Source organism: Pongo abelii, chromosome 20 (assembly GCF_028885655.2).
Source record: "Pongo abelii isolate AG06213 chromosome 20, NHGRI_mPonAbe1-v2.0_pri, whole genome shotgun sequence".
NCBI classification, from domain to species: domain Eukaryota; kingdom Metazoa; phylum Chordata; class Mammalia; order Primates; family Hominidae; genus Pongo; species Pongo abelii.
In genome coordinates, this window is record NC_072005.2 from 17,215,948 (window position 1) to 17,236,886 (window position 20,939).

Here is a 20,939-nt window from a genome sequence, read left to right on the forward strand (position 1 = left end):
TGAGGTGGGAGGATCACTTGAACCCAAGAGGTAGAGGCTGCAGTGAGCTATGATCGCGCCACTGCACTCCAGCCTGGGTGACAGAATGAGAGAGAACCTGCCTCTTTAGAAAAAAAAAAGTTTTTAAAAAAGATCAAGTCCATTCTCTTCCCCTGGCTTTTGCCAATGTCACCCCTGCTCTCAGCACTCGACACCTCTGTCCTGTCCCCCATCTCCAACCTCGCTCCCCTAGACATCCACAGCCCTTCCCACAAGTTGACTCCCTGCCTGGGAGATGCTTCCTGGCCCCCTTGCTTTGCCTGGCTGTCCCCCGTTCCTTCTTTGTTGCTGAAAAGGATCCTCCTCCAGGCAGCCTTCCAGGATTGCCTCTGCCACCCTGGGCTGGGATAGAGCCTCGTTTGCCCTCTCTGAGTTTTGAACTTCTTCCTAGCACTCATCACAACTGACATTATCCAGGCTGTTTAGTTCATGTTTGCTTCCTCCATTGGGTTGAAAGCTCACCCCATGGCAGTATCTATGTGGTGCCCAACAAATAGCTGCTGATACAGAGAGAGCAATCAAGCGAATGAGAGGGAGTAAAGAAGGCAGACAGTGAACATGGAACAGAAGAAAAGAGGCTGAGGCCAGGCACGGTGGCTCATGCCTGTAATCCCAGCACTTTTTCGAGGCTGAGGTGGGCGGATCACCTGCGTTTGGGAGTTCAAGACCAGCCTGGCCAACATGGTGAAATCCTGTGTCTACTAAAAATACAAAAATTAGCCAGGCCTGGTGGCACGTGCCTGTAATCCCAGCTACTTGGGAGGCTGAGGCAGGAGAATGGCTTGAACCCGGGAGGCGGAGGTTGCAGTGAGCCGAGATCATGCCACTGCACTCCAGTCTGGGTGACAAGAGCAAGACTCTGTCTAAAAAAAAAGAAGAAGAAAGAAAAGAAAAAGGAGAAGGAGGAAGAAGAAGAAAGAAGAAGAAAGAAGGAAGAAGGAGGAGGAGGAGGGGGGAGGAGGAGGAGGAAAGAAGAAGGAAGATGGACGAAGAAGGAGGAGGAGGAAGAATAAGAAGAAGAGAAGGAGAAGAAGAAAGAAGGAAGACGAAGAAGAAGAAAAGAGGCTGAGACCCAAGACAGGAGACAGAAGGAGGAAGTGTCACTAAGAGACCCCCGTGATCCTGCCTGTGGCTCTACTGTTACCCCATTTCTGGACAGCCTGGGTGTGTGCATGGCCGTCCCCAGACTCCCCACACCCTACCTATCCCCTGCCCTCTCCTGGGGCATTGCACCCCTCACAGCCAAAGCAAAGTGGGGTACGTCAATTACACAGTCCTCCTAGTCATAGGAAAAGAAAAGAAAAAAGCAAAGTCCTTTCTGACTTCTAGCTGGAAAAGAAATACCTCATGCAATGGGGATGACAAAATCTGCAACCTATAGCAGGAAGAAGCTGGGAGCAGGCCAGGCGCGGTGGCTCACGCCTGTAATCCCAACACTTTGGGAGGACAAGGCGGGTGATCACCTGAGAGGTCAGGAGTTGGAGACCAGCCTGGCCAACATGGTGAAACCTCGTCTCTACTAAAAGTACAAAAATAAGCCGGGCGTGGTGCCATGCACCTGTAATCCCAGCTACTCGGGAGGCTGAAGCAGGAGACGCTCTTGAACCCGGGAGGCAGAGGTTGCAGTGAGCTGAGATTGTGCCACTGCACTCCAGCCTGGGTGACAGAGAGAGACTCTGTCTCAAAAAATAAAAAAGAAGGTGGGAGCAGGTACCCCAGTATTCCACAAAGGTCTTGAGTTCTAAGCAGGAGCCCCGCCTGAGTCCTGGGCACAGAAAAACGTGGGCAGAGGGTCCAAATCCACAGGGAAGGAGCTGTGGGCCGGGCTGAGGCTCCCAGATCCAAACCCATAGCATCGTCACCTCCCAGGTGGGCATCTGCCCTCCGCTCCTCCTTGGTCCCCTCCAGCTGGAGCAGCAGTGGGGGTACATTAGCGGGGGGCCCCAGACAGAGCATATTCTGTTTTCCTGGAAGGTTTATCACATCTGCAGCCCCCAAGCTGCAGAGGAAGAAACTTACCGCAGCAGAATGGCTTCAAGTGTCTCCACTCTATCATCCGAGAGCCTCGGGGGTCCTGTTGGTGGTGGAGGGGGACAGACACACGGAGTGAACTCAGGCTAGCCCAGCGTGTGCCCAATGTAAGGATTTTCCCAGTCCTCTCTCTTGGGCATGTCAACCGTGCAGCGAAGGTCCCAAGATTAATCATTAACCCCAGGGCAAAAAAATAAAAAGCTCTGGATAGAGAAGGATTTGAAAAGCAGAAGGGGACGGGCTGGGCCTACCTCTTCATTTAGGGAGCCGTGTACAAACCTAGAAATGGACGTGGCTGGGTGCGGTGGCTCACACCTGTAATCCCAGCAGTTTGGGAGGCCGAGGTGGGCCGATCACCTGAAGTCAGGAGTTTGAGACCAGCCTGGCCAACATGGTGAAACCCCCATTTCTACTAAAAAAGATACAAAAAAAATTAGCTGGGCGTGGTGCCACATGCCTGTAGTCCCAGCTACTCGGGAGGCTGAGGAAGGAGAATCGTTTGAACCCGGGAGGCAGAGGTTGCATTGAGCCAAGATCAGCACCACTGCAATCCAGCCTGGGTGACAGAGCGAGACTCCATCTCAAAAAAAAAAAAAAAAAAAAGGAAACGGACAGACACACACACGGCCCATCCCAGGGTGGACCCAGGGACCAGGATAGAAGAGGCCAGGTCCCAGCCTTGTAAGGCACAGCGGCTCAACCCAGAAGGCAGACAGTGAGCGAAGACAGACCAGATCTTGCAGAAGGTGGGCTACCCGGGCCCCAAGTCCAAGCCAAGGAAGGACAGAGGCCACTCACCAGGATGTAGGCTTCCAGCTGTAATGAAGACACAGATGCAGTGAGCAAATCTTTCAGCAAACCCCAAACCCTTCCAACATGCTCATGCATGGCCTCGGTCCCCGGGACAGGCAGTCGCTGTTATGGGTTAAACAGTGTCCCCCTAAATTACATCTGTTGAATCCTAACCCCAAGTAGGGTCTTTAGAAAGGGACCCTCAAAAGGGGAAACCAGGGCCAGGCACGGTGGCTCATGCCTATAATCCCAGCACTTTGGGAGGCCGAGGCGGGCAGATCACGAGGTCAGGAGATTGAGACCATCCTGGCTAACACCGTGAAACCCCGTCTCTACTAAAAAATAGAAAAAGTTAGCCGGGCATGGTGGCGGGCGCCTGTAGTCCCAGCTACTTGGGAGGCTGAGGCAGGAGAATGGCGTGAACCCGGGAGGCAGAGCTTGCAGTGAGCCGAGAACGTGCCACTGCACTCCAGCCTGGGTGACAGAGCGAGACTCCGTCTCAAAAAAAAAAAAAAAAATGGGGAAACCAGGCAGGCACTGCTTGAACCACTGGACCCTGTTAATGTCCCCAGCAACACGACAAACCCATGCTGGGTGCCTCCCGATACAAGGCACCGGGGAGGATCCAGTATTGCTTCTGTGGATCCTGCCTGAGATACACAGACTGAACTTGGTCACAAGGAACCAGAAGACCATCCTACCAAAGGGCGTTCTGCAAAACAACTGCCTGGACTTGCCAAAAATGTCAATGTCGTGGAAGACACAGAAAGGCAGTGAGGAACTAATTCAAATTAAAGCAGACCAAGAGACATGATGATCAAATGCAACAAATGACCCAGGATCAGATCCTGGACCAGCAAAGAAACATGCTATAAAGGTTACTATTGGAACAACATGGATTTTTTTTTGGTTTTGTGTTTTTTGTAGAGACAGGGTTGTGCTTTGCTGCCCGGGCTGGAGTTCAAGTGGCACAATCACAGCTCATTGCAGCCTCGAACTCCTGGGCTCAAGAGATCCTCCTGACTCAGCTTCCCAAGTAGCTGGGACTACTGGCGCATGCCACCATGCTCAGATAATTTTTATTATTTTAATTTTTTGTCAAGACAGTTTTGCTATGTTGCCCAGAACGGTCTCGGACTCCTGGCCACGGCGATCTTCCCGCCTCAGCCTCCCAAAGTGCTGGGGTTACAGATGTGAGACACTGTGCCCAGCCTCAAAATTTTTAAATGTGATGATCCTCCTTGAGTTGTATAAGAGAACGTCCTTGCTCTTAAAGGATACAGGACAAGTGTTCAGGGCCAGAGAGGCACAGTATCTGTAAGTTATTCTCAAATTATTTATCATTAAAATAATTTTGTAAGTATATATGCATATACAGACAGAGAGAGAGCGCTAGACAGAAAGCACATAAATATGGCCAGGTGCAGTGGCTCACACCTGTAATCTCAGCACTTTAGGAGGCTAAGGTGGGTGGATCACCTGAGGTCAGGAGTTTGAAACCAGCCTGGCCAACATGGTGAAACCCCATCTCTACTAAAAATACAAAAATCAGCCCGGCATGGTGGCGCACACCTGTAATCCCAGCTACTCAGGAGGCTAAGGCAGGAGAATTGCTTGAACCCGGGAGGCAGAGGTTGCAGTGAGCCAAGATCGCACTACCGCACTCCAGCTTGGGCGACAGAGCGAGACTTTGTCTCAAAAAAAAAAAAAAAAAAAAAAAAAACAGAAAAAACAATTACCCAGGCGTGGTGGTGGGCACCTATAATCCCAGCTACTAGGGAGGCTTAGGCAAGAGAATCACTTCAACTCAGGAGGCAGAGGTTGTAGTGAGCCGAGATCGTGCCACTGCACTCCAGCCTGGGCAATACAGCGAGAGACTCGGTCTTGGAAAAAAAAATTAAGCGACAGTCCAGGGCTACCTAAAGCCCTCAAAGGCATTCCTTGTTGAGGGGCAGTGGGCCAGGTATGCCCACTAGCCTTCCTCTGTCACAAAGAACTCCCTGGGGTTCTTTAGGGGGCATGGAACCATGAAAGAAAATAGAAAAGAGGTCTGGAGAGAAAGACCCGTTTCCGATGGTGGCCCTGGCCAGGTAGTCCCAAGTGGGTGCGCTCTGGGCCCGCGGTTTTAGAAGCTGATCTCACCTTCTCGTTGACAGGCCTCAGATCTGGAGAGACGGTGAAGATGCTTATGAGCACTAGAAGAAAGAAGAGAGGCGTGTGACATCTCCAGACCATGACCGGCCCTCCCTGTGTCCGTGCCAGCCACTCACCTCGGTGCTGTGGTCTGTACACAGGCTTGTCCGTCTGGATGAATACAGAAGCGCCCCAGCCGTCCACGGTCACCGAGGTCTGGTTGTGAAAGACGGGCCCCTCCTCCGCCTGCCGGCAGCGGCCCCACACTTTCAGAAGCGCCTGGCCCCGGAGGCCAGCGGGCACCTGCAGGCAGAGGAAGGAGCTTTGGGACAAGAATTCACCCTGGAATGGGCCGAGATACCGGGAAAGGAGTTTGGAGGTCTAGAACAGGGGGAACTCACCCCAGGAGTGACTGTGCCCCAGGGGGACACTTGGCAGTTTCTGGAGATGTTTTGTGGTGTCATAGCTTTGGGGGTGGGGATTGCTACTGTCACTTGAGAGGGGAATAGAGAGGCTGCTCAACATCTTACAGAGCACAGGACACCCACGCCCTTGGCAAACTGCTCCAAATATCTTTTTCTTTTTTTTTTTTTTGAGACAAGGTCTCACTCTGTCGCCCAGGCTGGAGTGTAGTGGCACTATCTCAGCTCATTGCAACCTCTGTCTCCTGGCTCAAGTGATTCTCCCACCTCAGCCTCCTGAGTAGACGGGATTACAGGTGTGCGTCACCATGCCCGGCTAATTTTTGTGTTTTTAGTAGAAACGGGGTTTCACCATCTTGGCCAGGCTGGTCTTGAACTTCTGGGCTCAAGCAATCCATCTGCCTTGGCCTCCCAAAGTGCTAGGATTATAGGTGTGAGCCACTGCACCTGGCCATATCTTTTTTCTTTCTTTCTTTCTTTTTTCTTTCTTTTTTTTTTTTTTTTTTTGGAGACAGGGTTTATCTCTGTCGCCCAGGCTGGAGTGCACTGGTGCAATTATGGCTCACTGCAGCCTCGGCCTCCTAGGCGCAAGCAATCGTCCCATCTCAGCCTCCCAAAGAGCTGGGACTACAGGCATGCACCACCAAGCCAGGCTTATTTTGTTTATTTTTGGTAGAGACAAGGTCTCACTCTATTGCCCAGGCTGGTCTCAAACTCCTGGGCTCAAGCGATCCTCCCACCTCAGCCTCAGATCACAGACGTGAGCCACTGTGCCAAGCCTGCCCCAGCTTTCAGCCATGCTGAGGCTGAGAAACACTGGTCTAGCTATGGAGCCTTCTCTTCTGACTCAACAGAGTTGCAAAGCTGTTTTCTCTCATCACCACTGGAGAGTTACAAGAACTGTCTCCCCTCTTGCCAAGTGAATTCACAGCCTGTGAGCGGTAGAAGGAGACCTGGATCCCTTGATATACATATGTACATGTCCAGATATATCTATCATGTATATGTGTCTGTGTTTGCCTCACTCTAAAATCGCAGCACAGGCCAAGCGCAATGGCTCACACCTGTAATCCCAGCACTTTGGGAGGTTGGGGTGGGCAGATCACCTGAGGTCAGGAGTTCGAGACCAGCCTGACCAACATAGTGAAACCCCATCACTACTAAAAATACAAAAAATTAGCCAGGCCTGGTGACATGTGCCTATAATCCCATCTACTTGGGAGGCCGAGGCAGGAGAATCGCTTGAACCCACGAGGCAGAGGTTGCATTGAGCCCAGATCGCAACATTGCACTCCAGCCTGGGCAACAAGAGTGAAACTCTGTCTCCAAAAAAAATAAATAAACAAATAATACAAATAAAGTCACAGCACAAGCCAGGTGCGATGGTTCACACCTGTAATCCCAGCACTTCGGGAGGCCGAGGCGGGCGGATGGCTTGAGGCCAGAAGTTCAAGACCAGCCCAGCCAACATGGTGAAACCCCGTCTCTACAAAAAATACAAAAAAAATTAGCCAGTTGTGTGGCAGGCGCCTGTAGTTCCAGCTACTCTGGAGGCTGAGGCACTCAAATCACTTGAACCTGGGAGGCAGAGGTTGCAGTGAGCTTAGATCACACCACTGAACTCCAGCCTGGGTGACAGAGCGAGACTCCGCCTCAAAAAATAAAATAAAATAAAATAAGATAAAATAAAATAAAATAAAAATCACAACACATATACAGTGCATGAATCCATTGATCTGAATTGTCCAGAAAAGGCAATCCACAGAGACAGGGATCAGATGGGTGGTTGCTAGGGGCTGGGAGAAGGGAGTGGGGAGTGACTACTGATGGGGACAGGGTCTTCTTTTGCGGAGGATGAAAATGTTCTGGAACTAGATGGGGGGACATTGCACAACCCTGTGAATGTAGTCAATGCCACGGAATTATATGTTTTAGAATGGTTAGATGGCTTTTTTGTTGGTTTGGTTTGTTTTTTTGCCACACAGATGGGAGAAAAAAAAACCCACTTCAGTCTTCAGGATGGAGCCCACACTACACAATTCCTTCCTTCCTTCCTTCCTTCACTACACATTCCCTCCCTCCCTCTCTCCCTCCCTTCCTTTCTTTCTTCCTTCCTTCCATCCTTCCTACACTACACATTCCTTCCCTCCCTCCCTTCCTTCCTTCTTTCCTTCTTTCTTTCTTCCTTCCTTCCTTCTTTCCTTCTTTCTCTTGCTTTTGTTTTTAGAGACAATATCTTGCTCTGTCGCCAGACTGGAGTCCAGTGGTGCGATCAGAGCTCACTACAGCCTCGAACTCCTGGGCTCAAGCGATCCTCTTGCCTCAGCCTACTGAGAAGCCAGGACTGCAGGCATGCACCACCATGCCCAGCTAATTTATTTTATTTTATTTTTTGGTAGAGATGGGGTCTCACTATGTTGCCCAGGCTGGGCTCAAACTCCTGGGCTCATGTGATCCTCCCGACTCAGCCTCCCAAAGTGCTGGGATTACAGGTGTGAGCCATGGCACCTGGCTGTCCTCTTATTTTTTTTTAAGCAGATGGGCAGAACGCCCTGGCATGTGAGTCATGCACCATAAAAGCTCCTTTCATGCTTAAAACAAACAAAAGTAATGCCTCCTGTATTAGTCCGTTTTCACACTGGTGATAAAGACATACCCGAGACTGGGTAATTTATAAAGAAAAAGGTTTAACGGACTCACAGTTTCATGTGGCTGGGGAGGTCTCACAATCATGGCGAAAGGTGAAAGGCACGTCTTACATGGTGGCAGGTGAGAGAGAATGAGAGCCAAGCAAAAAGGGGTTTCCCCTTATAAAATCATCAGCTCTTGTGAGACTTATTCACTACTACCATGAGAACAGTATGGGGGAAACCACCCCATGATTCAATTATCTCCCTCTGGGTCCCTCCCACAACATGTGGAAATTATGGGAGCTACAATTCAAGATGAGATTTAGGTGGGGACACAGCCAAACCATATTACCTCCCTCTATATGACCGGTGTTTGATGATAGCTACCCTCTCAGCCATCCCTGGGCACCCAGCAGGTGGACATTACCTCCCAGCAGATTACCTGGGGAGCTATATGCACCCCCCTGTTCCTAAAACCACCCAAATGGCTGGGCACAGTGGCTCAAGCCTGTCATCCCAGCACTTTGGGAGGCTGAGGTGGGCAGATCACCTGAGGTCAGGAGATCAGGACCAGCCAGGCCAACATGGCGAAGCCCTGTCTCTACTGAAAATACAAAAATTAGCCAGGTGTGATGGCGGGCGCCTATAGTCCCAGCGACTCGGGAGGCTGAGGCAGCAGAATCGCTTGAACCCAGAAGGCAGAGGTTGCAGTGAGCTGAGATGGTACAGCTGCACTCCAGCTTAGGTGACAGAGCGAGACTCCATCTCAAAAAATAAAAAATAAAAAAATTAAAAAATAAAACCATCCAACTGTGGGGTGTTCCTCTTCTGAGGACCCCTATGTCAGCATCTACTCATGTGGTCCCTTAAAGGGTGGATGGACCCTGGTGACCATCACGGGGAGCAATCTACCAGATTATCTGACTGATCATCACAGTTCTGCACTGTCATGACCATTGTGTGGGTGAGGTCGGGGTGCACTAGGACCCCCGCTCTCTGCAGCCACACAGGGTCCGTCCCAGCCCTCTCTCCAGCCACCCACCTCCTGTCTGCTCTGAACGGCCTCAGAGGGACCTCTCCTACCTGCTACCCGCAGGACCAGCCTTCTGGACCCGTGAGGTCTCTTCTGACTGCAGCTTCCCTGTCAAGACCAACTAAAGCGATAAACCTCACCCACTACTCCAATCCCAAAATCCTCACCCGGCCCTGTTTCTGGAAATATCTCAGCATTGGCCAAAGGCTGAAGAGGGAGGAAAGGTCCCGGCCACCCAAGAACAGGGCAAGGATGGGCAGGAGGGAGATACTGGAGGGGCTGAGGACCGTATGCTGGAGGGACAGGGAGGCTGGGGGGCAAGAGGCTGTGCTGAGCACATAAAGGGGGCCGACCCCAGACGGCAGCCCCTAGAGCTTCACCCCTTCCCAGGGAAGAGGATGCCTCCCACAGGGAGAGAAGGCAAGAAGGACCTCCGGCCTTCTTTCCTTTTTAGAGACAGGATCTTGCTCTGTTGCCCAGACTAGAGTGCTATGGTGCGATCACGTCTCACTGCAATCTCGATCTCCTGGACTCAAGCAATCCTCCTACTTCGGCCTACAGAGTAGCTGGGACTACAGGTGCGGGCCACTATGCCCAGATAATTTTTTATTTGTAGTTTGTAGAGACAGGGGACAGGCTCTCAACTATGTTGCCCAGGCTGGTCTCCAACTCCTGGCCTCAAGCAATCCTCCAGTTTCAGCCTCCCAAGTAGCTAGGATTATAGGCACGAGTCACTGTGCCTGGCCAAATGCTAAGGATCTTAAGCATCTTTCTTGGGAATCTCAAGTCTAGTCTTAAGAGCCCTTGGCCCCCTCCCAGAATTATACAACCCTTTGTTAGTCTCTCTTACAAATTCCCAGCATCTGTGCTGTGAAGAGTGTCTTCTAACGTGTGGTGGCCAGGGACTGCACATCATCTTAACACCTGCTCCAGGGAAATGGCTTCCTGACTCATAAGAAAGCAGATCTAGGCTGGGTGCAGTGGCTCACACCTGTAATGCCAGCACTTTGGGAGGCTGAGGCAGGTGGATCACTTGAGGTCAGGAGTTTGAGACCACAGTAGCCAACATGATGAAACTCTATCTCTACTGAAAATACAAAAATTAGCTGGGCATGGTGGGGGGCGTCTGTAGTCCCAGCTACTCAGGAGGCTGAGGCAGGAAAATCACTTGAACCCAGGAGGCAGAGGTTGCAGTGAGCTGAGATCGTGCCACTGCACTCCAGCCTGGGTGACAGAGCAAGACTCTGTCTCCAAAAAGAGAGAAAGAGAGAGAGAAATCTAATCACACAAAGTCAGGAAAGGCAGGAGAGAGAGAGAGGAAGGAAGGGAGGGAGGGAGGGAGGGAGGGAAAGATATCTAATCACAGGAAGCCAGGAAAGGGAGCTCTAGGGTCTTTTTTTTTTCTCCTTTTTCCTTATGCTTCTGTAGGTATTGAAGCCCTAGGGCAGGGACACTCAACCCCTGGGCCACAGACTGGTAGCAGTCGGTGGCCTGTTAGGAACGGGGCTACATAGCAGGAGGTGAGCAGTGGGTGAGCAAATGAACCTTCATCTGTATTTACAGCCGCTCCCCAACGCTCACATTACTGCCTAAGCTCTGCCTCCCATCAGATCAGCGGCAGCATTAGATTCTCATAGGAGTGTGAACCCTATTGTGAACTGTGCATGGGAGGGGTCTAGATTGAGTGTTCTTTATGACAATCTAATGCCTGATGATCTGCTACTGTCTCACATCACCCCCAGATGGGACCATCTAGTTGAAGGAAAACAAGCTCAGGGCTTGTACTGATTCTTCAGTTATGGTGAGTTATATCATTATTTCATTACATATTACAATGTAATAATAATAGAAATAAAGCACGCAATAAATGGAATGCCCTTGAATCATCCTGAAACCATTTCTTCTGCTCCCTGGTCCGTGGAAAAAACTGTCTTCCATGAAACTGGTCTCTGGTGCCAAAAAGGTTGGGGACTGCTGCTCTAGGGTTTTGGTTCAGGGTTTCCTGAATGTGGACTTCTGGGGCCACATCCTTCTTTGCTGTAAGGGATCCTGCACATTGTAAGATGTTGAGTTGCAGCTGTGGCCTCCACCCACCAGATGCTAGTAGCACCTGGCACTGCCCAGCCCCCACCCCAGCTGTGACACCCAAAAATATCTCCAGACTTTACAAAATGTTCCCTGTAGGGCAAAAGCACCCCTGAGTGAGAACTGCTGCCTTAGAGAAAGGGTTCTATCATCAAACGTAACAGAGAAGCCAGGTGCTGTGGCTCACAACTGTAATCCCAACACTTTGGGAGGGCTGAGGTGGGCAGATCACCTGAGGTCAGGAGTTCGAGATCAGCCTGGCCAACGTGATGAAACCCCATCTCTATTAAAAATACAAAAAAATTAGCTGGGCTTGGTGGTGCACACCTGTAATCCCAGCTACTGGGGAGGCTGAGGCAGGAGAATCACTTGAACCCGGGAAGCAGAGGTTGCAGTGAGCCAAGATTGCATCACTGCACTCCAGCCTGGGAGAAAAAGCAAGACTGCTTAAAAAAAAAAAAGTAAGGCAGGAAGACCACTGCCCCGCAGCAATTAGGCACTAGTGGTATACCTCATACAAAAGGAACTACCTCAGCCTCCATTCTGATCAATGGAGATGGGTGCATTATAATTTAAAATAATTCTCAATTTAGCCCATTCATTCATAGACTCCTTTGAGCATGTGGTAAAAGTTAAGGAATAGCTAACCCCCCAAATGCCACAATTTCAGGGCTTACATAATATCTGAAATCCAAGGACTCCAGTTTGAAAACCCATGTCATAAAATTATTTACACAGTTTGGTACATATAATAATTTAAAAATAACGATATTCAATGTCTGAGAGGCAGTGGAGAAATTTGATCCCTAATGTACTGCAGGTGGTTCCGTGAACGAGTACTGCTGTGTATTCCAGCACACAGCAAGACCCAGTGAGAGGCTTGGGTCCTGCTGGTAATTTTTCAATTTGGCTGTTTAGCCTAAAGAAGGCATCCAGAATGCCAATACAGCTTTACATAAAAACATTCTGGCGACTTACGGATTACAGTATCAAAACACTGAAAACAGCCCAGGCGAGTGGCTCATGCCTGTAATCTCAGCACTTTGGGAGGCCAAGGTGGGTGGATCACTTAAGGTCAGGAGTTTCAGACCAGTCTGGCCAACATGGTAAAACCCCATCTCTACTAAAAATACAAAAAAAAAAAAAAAAAAAAAAAATTAGCCAGTCGTGATGGTGCGTGCTTGAGGTCCCAGCTACTCGGGAGGATGAGGCATGAGAATCGCTTGAAACCGGAGGGCAGAGGTTGCAGTGAGCTGAGATTGTACCATTGCACTCCAGCCTGGATGACAGAGTGAGACTTCATCTCAAAAAAAAAAAAAGAAAAAAAAAAACGGAAACAATCTAAAAAAAAAATCTAACCTGTACAAGCTGGGGGCTTAGCAAATTGATATTTAAGAGGGGTGCAATAGGATGTTGCTTACAATAAAATGGAAATTCCAATTACAGAGACTTGGAAACATGTAAGTTGCTTACAACAGTATGATAAGAGGGAATAGGAAACACCACGGTGTTTTTTTGTTTTGTTTTGTTTTTTGAGATGGAGTTTCACTCTGTCGCCCAGGCTGGAGTGAAGTGGTGAGATCTTGGCTCACTGCAACCTCCATCCCCCAGGTTGAGGCAACTCTCCTGCCTCAGCCCCCCGAGTAGCTGGGATTACAGGTGTGCACCACCATGCCCAGCTAACTTTTGTATTTTTAGTAGAGATGGGGTTTTGCCATGTTGACCAGGATGGTCTCGAACCCCTGACCTCAGGTGATCCACCTGCCTCAGCCTCCCAGAGTGCTAGGATTACAGGTACGAGCCACTGCGCCTGGCCAATGGTGTGTGTCCTTTAACTGAAACTATGAAAAGAAAATGTATGTGCATGAACAAGAATGTGTGGAAAACACGAGAAAGTGAAAAGTATGAAAACTGGATTATCAGTGGATTTCTCCTTTTCTAAATTTCATTCTTCTTTTTTTTTTTTTTTTAAAATAAGGTCTCACTCTGTTGCCCAGGCTGGGGTGCAGTGGTGCGATCATAGTTCACTGCAGCCTCAACCTCCCAGTCTCAAGCGATCCTCCTACCTCAGCCTCCCAAGTGGCTGTGAGAACAGGTGTGCACCACCATGCCTAGCTAATGGATAATTTTCGTATTTTTTTTTTGTAGAGACAGGATTTTACCATGTTTTCCAGGCGCGCCTTGAATTCCTGGGCTCCAGAGATCCACGCACCTCAGCCTCCCAAAGTGCTGGGATTACAGGTGTGAGCATGGCACCCAGAATCATTATTCATTTTTTACATCTCTTTTTTAAAAATGATTTTTCTTGCAACACATGCAATTTCTCTTATTCCATCACAATTCAATTCTTTTTTTTTTTTATTTCCTTTTCTTTCTTTTTTTTTTTTTTTGGTGAGACGGAGATTTACTCTTGTTGCCCAGGCTGGAGTGCAATGGTGCAATCTCGGTTCACAGCATCCTCCGCCTCCCAGGTTCAAGCGATTCTCCTGCCTCAGCCTCCCGCGTAGCTGGGATTACAGGCATGTGCCACCACGCCCGGCTAATTTTGTATTTTTAGTAGAGACGGGGTTTCACCGTGTTGCCCAGGCTTATCTCGAACTCCTGACCTCAGGTGATCCACCCACCTCGGCCTCCCAAAGTGCTGGGATTACATGCGTGAGCCACAACGGCCGGCCCAATTCAATTCTTTATTTCCAAGGTCAGGTTTATGATTTTAAAAATTAACAGCTTACCTTGAGTTTGATTGTCCCTTTATCTAAAAATGAAAATAAAATGAAAAAAGTTAAATCAAGAGCTGTGTTGCCCTGCCTCCCTGAGCTGCAGCCTCACAAACCACAAACTTTCTTAACCCAAAGGGGTTTCATGTGGACAAACACACCCTGGGTCATGCTGGCCTGGCCTGGGCCAGGCTGGGACTGGCAGAAGCCAGAGGTTTCCTCCAAGCTGGCACAAGCTGAAGACCAGAGGGAATGGACAAAGCTGAGCTATTCAGGGGAAAGCTGGCCTGCCTAAGTACTTGATTTACTTCACCCCTGCCTCCTGTCCAAAGTAAGCTGTGAGGCGAGTAATGGGAAAACACCAGGGGAGAGGAACAAGGAGAACGGTGGAGAGAAAGAACAGGGGACTGAGGTCCCCAGTGGACCTGACTGTTCTCCCATCACCTCACTCTGCTACCCACACTAAATCATTTGTGCTACTGTACTAGGTTTCTGGCCTCCAGGACTCACTTAGGTATCTATTATTTTTGCCTCCCAGCAACGATTATCCCATTTCCTGCTAACAGATCTTCAATTTCCTTGGACAAGCTATCTGCCCAGCACACAATCCATGTGGCTCCTAAGCTCTCCATCCACCTTCCTGGGACTCTGAGCCAATCTGCATAGGCCTTCCCCCTGGTCACAGTGATTGGTTCAGGGCTGAGCACATGACCCAAAATGAACCAATCAGCATAGGCCTTCCCCTCTGGTCATAGTGATTGGCTCAGGGTTGAGCACACGAACCAAGATAGGCCAATCAGAGGGAATCCTGGGACTTTATCCAGCTATCTTGGGAAACTGGTGCTTCCCCTGATCTTAAGGAGAGACCTGGTTGCATCAGGAGGTAGGGCAAGAAGCTGGCCAGCAATACCAGTGGACTTTCTTTCTAGGTATGAGAGACCACAAACTGTTGCAGAAGCCAACTGGAGTTGGGTTTCAGTTGGCTAGCCACCCAAGTCAGGAGTACCTGGTTCTTCCAGGACTAGAAGGGCTTCTAGAAGGTTCTAGAAGCTTCCACATTTCCACCTTCTCTGGCCACACCTCCCTAAGAGACAAGTGCTGTTTCACGGGCCTTGGAGCCCCTGGCCTTGTCTGTGGCTACATCATTCTCAGCATGAGGAATGAGTCTACCTCCCCTAGGAGATTACAGCTTTCTGAGCCAGGGATCTGCATTCACTATCTTGACCGGGAAGCTGCGGCTGTTGCTGTCTGCATTTGACCAAGGAGTGAGGGGGACAGACTGGCTGAGGGCCTGAGCTGCACTTAGTAACAGGCCTGTGAGCCCAGGTCTGAGTCTAATGGTTCAGGTGTGCTGGAAACCCAACAAAAGGTCGGAGGGGGGTCATGTGATCTCCTCCAGGTCCCCTGTCCCACCTCTGGTCAAATCTGACACACGTGGGTGCCCCCGCTTTGCCCAGATCTGCACCCACAGAACCAGGGCTGCTGAGGACCCATGAGCTGAACTGCCCATCCTGGGCTTTACTCTCTCCATCTGTAGAATGAGGAGAATGAAACCTGTCCTCCCTCCCTCCCTCTCATGCCCCTGGGGATTTAGGGCAGAAGGGAAGCAAAGCAACACCCACACTGCCCCAGCCCTGAAGGCCAGCAAGTGGCTCCACTTTGCAAAAGAAGGGGAAGTCCTGGTCTGGCACCCAAGGGACCTACCCAGGATGGCTCCCTGGCTCTGCACCACCGGCTCACCCTGGGCCACCAGCTGAGCCTGGACCATGACTTCCCTTGGGGAGTTAAAGATGGTCACGCTGATGACTTCCTCCACGCCCGCGCGAAAAACAGAGGGAGCTGCGATCAAGTAACCCCTGCAGGAAAGGAGATTCGAGGTGAAGTTCTCACCCCCAGCCCCCTGGCCTCGCTGCCACCACAGCTAGGTCAGGGCTCTCCCTGCAGCAGACTCCTGCCTTTTGCTGACCACACCTGGCTGGCACTGATGCTCTAGGAGTCTGTGCCCCCCAATCAGTTCTTGAGTCCATGGATTGGCTCATTCACCTCTGAAGTCCCCATGCTGGGTAAGAATCTGGCCTCACTGGATTTTTCAGCATCGCACACGCCCTTACTCTCTCTATTCCGGCCTCCAGCCTGTTGACTCAGCTACTTCCTTCTGCCCCAGGACCTTTTTTTTTTTTTTCCCCTGGAGACAGAGTGTTGCTCTGTCCCCCAGGCTGGAGTGCAGTGGCATGATCTCGGCTCACTACAACGTCCACCTCCCGGGTTCAAGGGATTCTCGTGCCTCAGCCTCCCAAGTAGCTGGGATTATAGGTGCCTGCCACCATGGCCGGCTAATTTTTGTCTTTTTAGTAGAGGCAGGGTTTTGCCATGTTGGCCAGGATGATCTCAAACTCCTGACCTCAAATGATCCACCCTCCTCAGCCTCCCAAAGTTCTGGGATTAGAGGTGTGATCCACCATGCCCGGCCCTTCTGGCCCAGGACCTTTGCACATGTCATGCCCACTGTCTGAAATACTCTCCTCCACAAGCCAGGTAACCGGCAGGATCCCACTTCGTCCTCACGGTGCACCCCCTCCCCCACCACCGTGAGAAGTGCTGACATCAGCCTCATTTAGAAAGTCGGAAAGGAAACCCCAGAGAAGTCAAGTCACGAGCCCCAACAGTGACAGACCAGGATTCTAACTCAGGCAGCCAGACTCCAGAACTCGATAAAAAGAAGCAAAGGGCTTCTTTGCAACATTCATTTTAAGAACAAAAACTGAAAACAAACCATAGGACCTCAAACAAAAAGAGCTCTGAAAACAATGGAATCGAAGCAGGCCTCTCTTTCCTAAAATCTTCTGATTGACTATGAAGTCATCTCTGGAAGGGAAGCATTACCCCCCGTTTCCCAACGGGAAGTTGATGCTTCAGAAGAATAGGAACATGCACCAGATCACACAGCCGGGCAGAAGAGGGGGCTGGGGTGTCCTTAGGGGACCTGACCTAAGGGCCCAGGTCCTCCCCACCTGAGCTCCTGTCTCCCAGTATCTGCAGCCTTCCATGGAAAATGACAAAGGCCCTGTAACCTCATGAAATGCTTACAGTGTCCCCACGATCACCAAGAGCATTATAGCAAAGGCACCACAGTTGCAACCATGTAGAATGATGGAAATCAGAAGAAAAGAGGGTAAAGGGGGAAACTGGACCACGCAATGAGATTAGGAGACATTTTCATTTCAATATTTTCTTTTATTTATTTATTTATTTATTTATTTTTAATTGAGACTGAGTCTTGCTCTGTTGTCCAGGCTGGAGTGCAGTGGTGTGATCTCAGCTCACTATACCCTCCACCTCCTGGGTTCAAGGGATTCTCCTGCCTCAGACTCCAGAGTAGCTGGGACTACAAGCATGCACCACCACACCCGGCTAATTTTTGCATTTTTGGTACAGACTGGGTTCCACCATGTTGGCCAGGCTGGTCTTGAACTCCTGACCTCAAGTGATCCGCCCGCCTTGGCCTCCCAAAGTGCTGGGATTACAGGCCCACTGCACCTGGCCTCAATAGTGTCTCTAGAACAACCCAACATCCACATGCAAAAAGATGAATTGAGATCATTACCTCACACCATGCAATTAGATTAACTCAAAGTTAATCTTAGTAACAGATCTAAATTGAAGAAGTAAAATTTGTAGAAGCACTAGAAGAAAACAAAGGAGAAAGTCATTGCGTGCTTAGATTAGGCAAAGATTTCTTGAGTGAGATACCAAAAGTAAGATCCATAAAATAACTCACTGATAAACCAAACTTCATGAAAACATCATTACAAATTTTGAATCTCAAAAGACGCAGTGGGTTTGTGTTGTTTCATGCACATAAACAATGGGTTTGGGTTGTTTACTGCAGCCCTGGCCACAGTGTCCACTGACCCTGCAATCATAGTGTGCTCCATCTGCCTTGAATAATTACCAGAGTTCAGTCCCCTGGGATCACCCATGTGCTGTCCAACTCTAGCACCAACTGGAGTTTGCAAGACCCTAGGTATGTGCTGTGTATTACATAACTCCAGCACTGACCAAGACATGTAATTACTCTGTTCAGGTGTCCTGTCCAGCTCCAGCACAGAAATGTGGCATCCTTTAAAAGGGGCATACTCTTTCTGTCTGGCTCCCAGCTGATCCCTAGAGCTTAGACGGGCCTCACATATAGTACGTGGTGAGTGTAGAAGAGAGGGTGAGGAATACGTGTTCATTTTGCTTGGTCACCTTTGAAACTCCTGACAATACGGGTTCAAGTCCTTCATCCAACTGCCCAGAGAACCTGACATCACCAAATTAAGTTTCCCTGCCATTCAGAAGTTGCAGCTGTTTCCAGCTGTTGGGATGCTTGCCAGCCATTCACTATCACACCTGACCCACCCCTAGCATCTGGGCCAACACTGGCTTCTCATCCTGCTGGTCTCAGAAGGTCCCAGATTGGGGAAAGTGATGTCCGGGTCAGTGTAGACAGTACTGCTCTTACAACTACAAAGCTATGCTGCTTTCTGGGATCAGAGATTCCTCACACAAAAATCTCTCAGGTCACAGAAGCGGGCATCCAGAGCTATTCCTAAAACAAGATCCTTTGGGCTGGGTGAACCATGCCCCTGGCTTAGAGGCCAGCTAATCTGGAATCCCAGGTCGGTCATTTGGGGACGTCTCTTCCCCAGTGTGTCTCTCAGCACAGGGATTCCATGTCACTTAACAGATGGTAAGATCACAGGGTGACTTTAGTCAGAGGAAAACGCCCTGGAGAACTGTTTAAAACTCTCCAACAGGCCAGGCACGGTGACTCACGCCTGTAATCCCAGCACTTTGGGAGGCTGAGGTGGGTGGATCACCTGAGGTCAGGAGTTCCAGAACAGCCTGACTAACATGGAGAAACCCCATCTCTATTAAAAATACAAAAAATTAGCCAGGTGTGGTGGCACACGCCTGTAATCCCAGCTACTCGGGAGGCTGAGGCAGGAGAGTCGTTTGAACCTGGGAGGCAGAGGTTGCAGTAAGCCAAGATCATGCCATTGCACTCCAGCCTGGGCAACAAGAGTAAAACTCCATCTCAAAACAAAAACAAAAACAAACCCAACAAACAAACAAACAAAAACCTCTGTATAAGGCAGGGTCTCTCATTGGAGCCAAGGTCTATCATGTGGGGATGCGTCATTACTTGCAGTGGAAGCTGACCTACGCATCGAAAGCTGTTTACCAGCATTCCTGGCCTGCACCCACTTAATGCCAACACCAAATGCCTCCCCCTATTTGTGACCAACAAAAATACCTCCAGACATTTCCCAATGGCCTCAGGGAGACAAAAATCCCCCCCCGCCCCGCCCCACCCAGGGCTGAGAACCACTATTCTAAGGGATGCCAGCTTTGAAAGAAGCATCAGGATGAAAATTTGCAGGGTTCCGATTTCACGAAGCCTAGGAGAGGAAAGTCTGGATGCTCAGAGCGCAGTAGACTGTCTTGCTTTTAAAACTGTGACCAGCAAGGACCAAGTACTCACTGCAAATAACGACACCCACCTAGTCTCACTGCTTACCAGTTTTCTGGAAACTCCTAAACAAGGGCTGCTTGAACAAGCCGCCTCCTAAACGCCCAGCTGGACTAAAAGGCTGGTCTTGTGCAGACCAGGGCAGCCCCCCTGAACCCGCAGCCCTGCAGAGCTCACCCGAACTTGCCAGGTTTAGAAATATTCTCTGTGAAGCCAACTTAGGAGTTCTCCCCAGCAGCTAGTTAATTCGCCTTCTCCCCGCTGTCAACCCACCAGAAGCCTGCAAGCAAACCTCTAGAAAAATGCAGAAGCAAAACAAACACTTCCTCCCCCCTCACCACGCCCACCCACGGGAAACTGCCCCTTCGCACTCTCCTCCCACTTCTCAGCCGAGACGCGCCTCTTACCTTCATGCCTTGGACAACTGGAAATCGCCACCCAAGATGACAGCCCGGGTCACACGAAGGGGGCGAGGTGGGGCGGGGGGAGCTGACCTCAGCACCTTTAGCTTTTGGGAGTCCCTGTACCTCCACAGAGCCACTTCAGAAACTTTAGGGCGCCCCCTCCTCAAGACGATTCGGGAACAAGAGGCCAGGTCCAGCCCAGCGCGGAGGCTGTGTGGCCTTGGGCAGGTCTCTGCAACCCTCTGAGCCGGTCCCCGCGACCCCCACCCCAGAAGGCGACCGACCTCCTCTGTCGCCGGATGATACTCACGGGGCCTGAGGCTGCGCGGCGCGCACGCCGTCCCGCGCCGACAGCAGCAGTAGCGGGAGCAACGGCCAGAGCAGGGCGCCGCTCATTTTTCGGCTCCTGGGGGGCGCTGCGCCTGGGGAGGGGGCCGGGCCAGGGCTGGGCCAGGGCCAGGGTCCGAGCGCGGCCGTCCTCGCGCCGCCGCCGGGGGCCCTTTGTTCGCAGCCCCCGCGCAGTGCGCCCGGCGCCATGCGCCCCGCTCCGCGCCCGGCCAAGCTGGGGCAGCCCCGGGCCAGCCCCCTCCCCGGACCCGCCTCGTCTCCGGGCCCGCCCCGCTCGCCCCGCTCGCCCCGCTCCTGGGCGCACCCTCCCGGGACGCCTGCTCCGCCCATCTCGGGACCCCGACCCGCCCCGATCCCTTCCGGGGATCGTCCCCTCACTTACTCCCCGGACCCACCCGGGCCCTGCCCGATTCCTCCCGAACCCGCCTCCTCGCCCCCTACCCGGATTAGACCCCGGATTCCCCCCTCCCCACCAGCCCCGCCTCGGACCCGACCCCCCACCGCCCCCACTCTCCCTCTCCTCTCCACCCAGCGTCCACTCGGAACCTGCCCCTTCCCTGACCTCTCCCTCCCTCCGTCCCCAGCCACCCCCTTATGGCCCCCTCCCCGGGCCCGCCCCTCCCCAGGGGCCGCTGGGTCTGGACGCCGCCTGCAACCCCGATCCCACAGGGGCCGCCGTGCCCCAAGCCCTGGTCTGTATCTGGTGCCCAGTGCAGTGCGTACAGCCCGAGGAGCAGAGGACCCTTTGGGGAAACAGTCTAACCAGGGGTCGAACCTTCCAGACCCACAT

The 20,939-nt window shown here is 51.2% G+C and overlaps 1 protein-coding gene across 6 annotated transcripts in view; it reads right to left on the bottom strand.

Annotated features, from left to right (window-relative positions):
• CPAMD8 (C3 and PZP like alpha-2-macroglobulin domain containing 8) overlaps positions 1–20,365 on the bottom strand; it is a 138,247-nt gene extending 117,882 nt beyond the window's left edge. For 4 of the 6 annotated variants that reach the window (XM_054539886.2, XM_054539890.2, XM_054539885.2 and 1 more), the window contains exons 1-7: positions 20,112–20,255; positions 15,587–15,738; positions 13,898–13,920; positions 5,133–5,298; positions 5,005–5,057; positions 2,869–2,886; positions 2,059–2,113 (exon numbers count right to left, since the gene is read on the bottom strand). In XM_054539886.2, the coding sequence (XP_054395861.2) occupies positions 2,059–2,113; positions 2,869–2,886; positions 5,005–5,057; positions 5,133–5,298; positions 13,898–13,920; positions 15,587–15,738; positions 20,112–20,197 (553 nt within the window). In that variant the 5' untranslated portion in view covers positions 20,198–20,255. Of the gene's footprint in view, positions 1–2,058; positions 2,114–2,868; positions 2,887–5,004; positions 5,058–5,132; positions 5,299–13,897; positions 13,921–15,586; positions 15,739–20,111 lie in introns of all 6 variants that reach the window. The other 2 variants (XM_054539883.2, XM_054539884.2) reach the window with 1 other exon arrangement.
• Between the last annotated feature and the right edge of the window lie 574 nt (positions 20,366–20,939).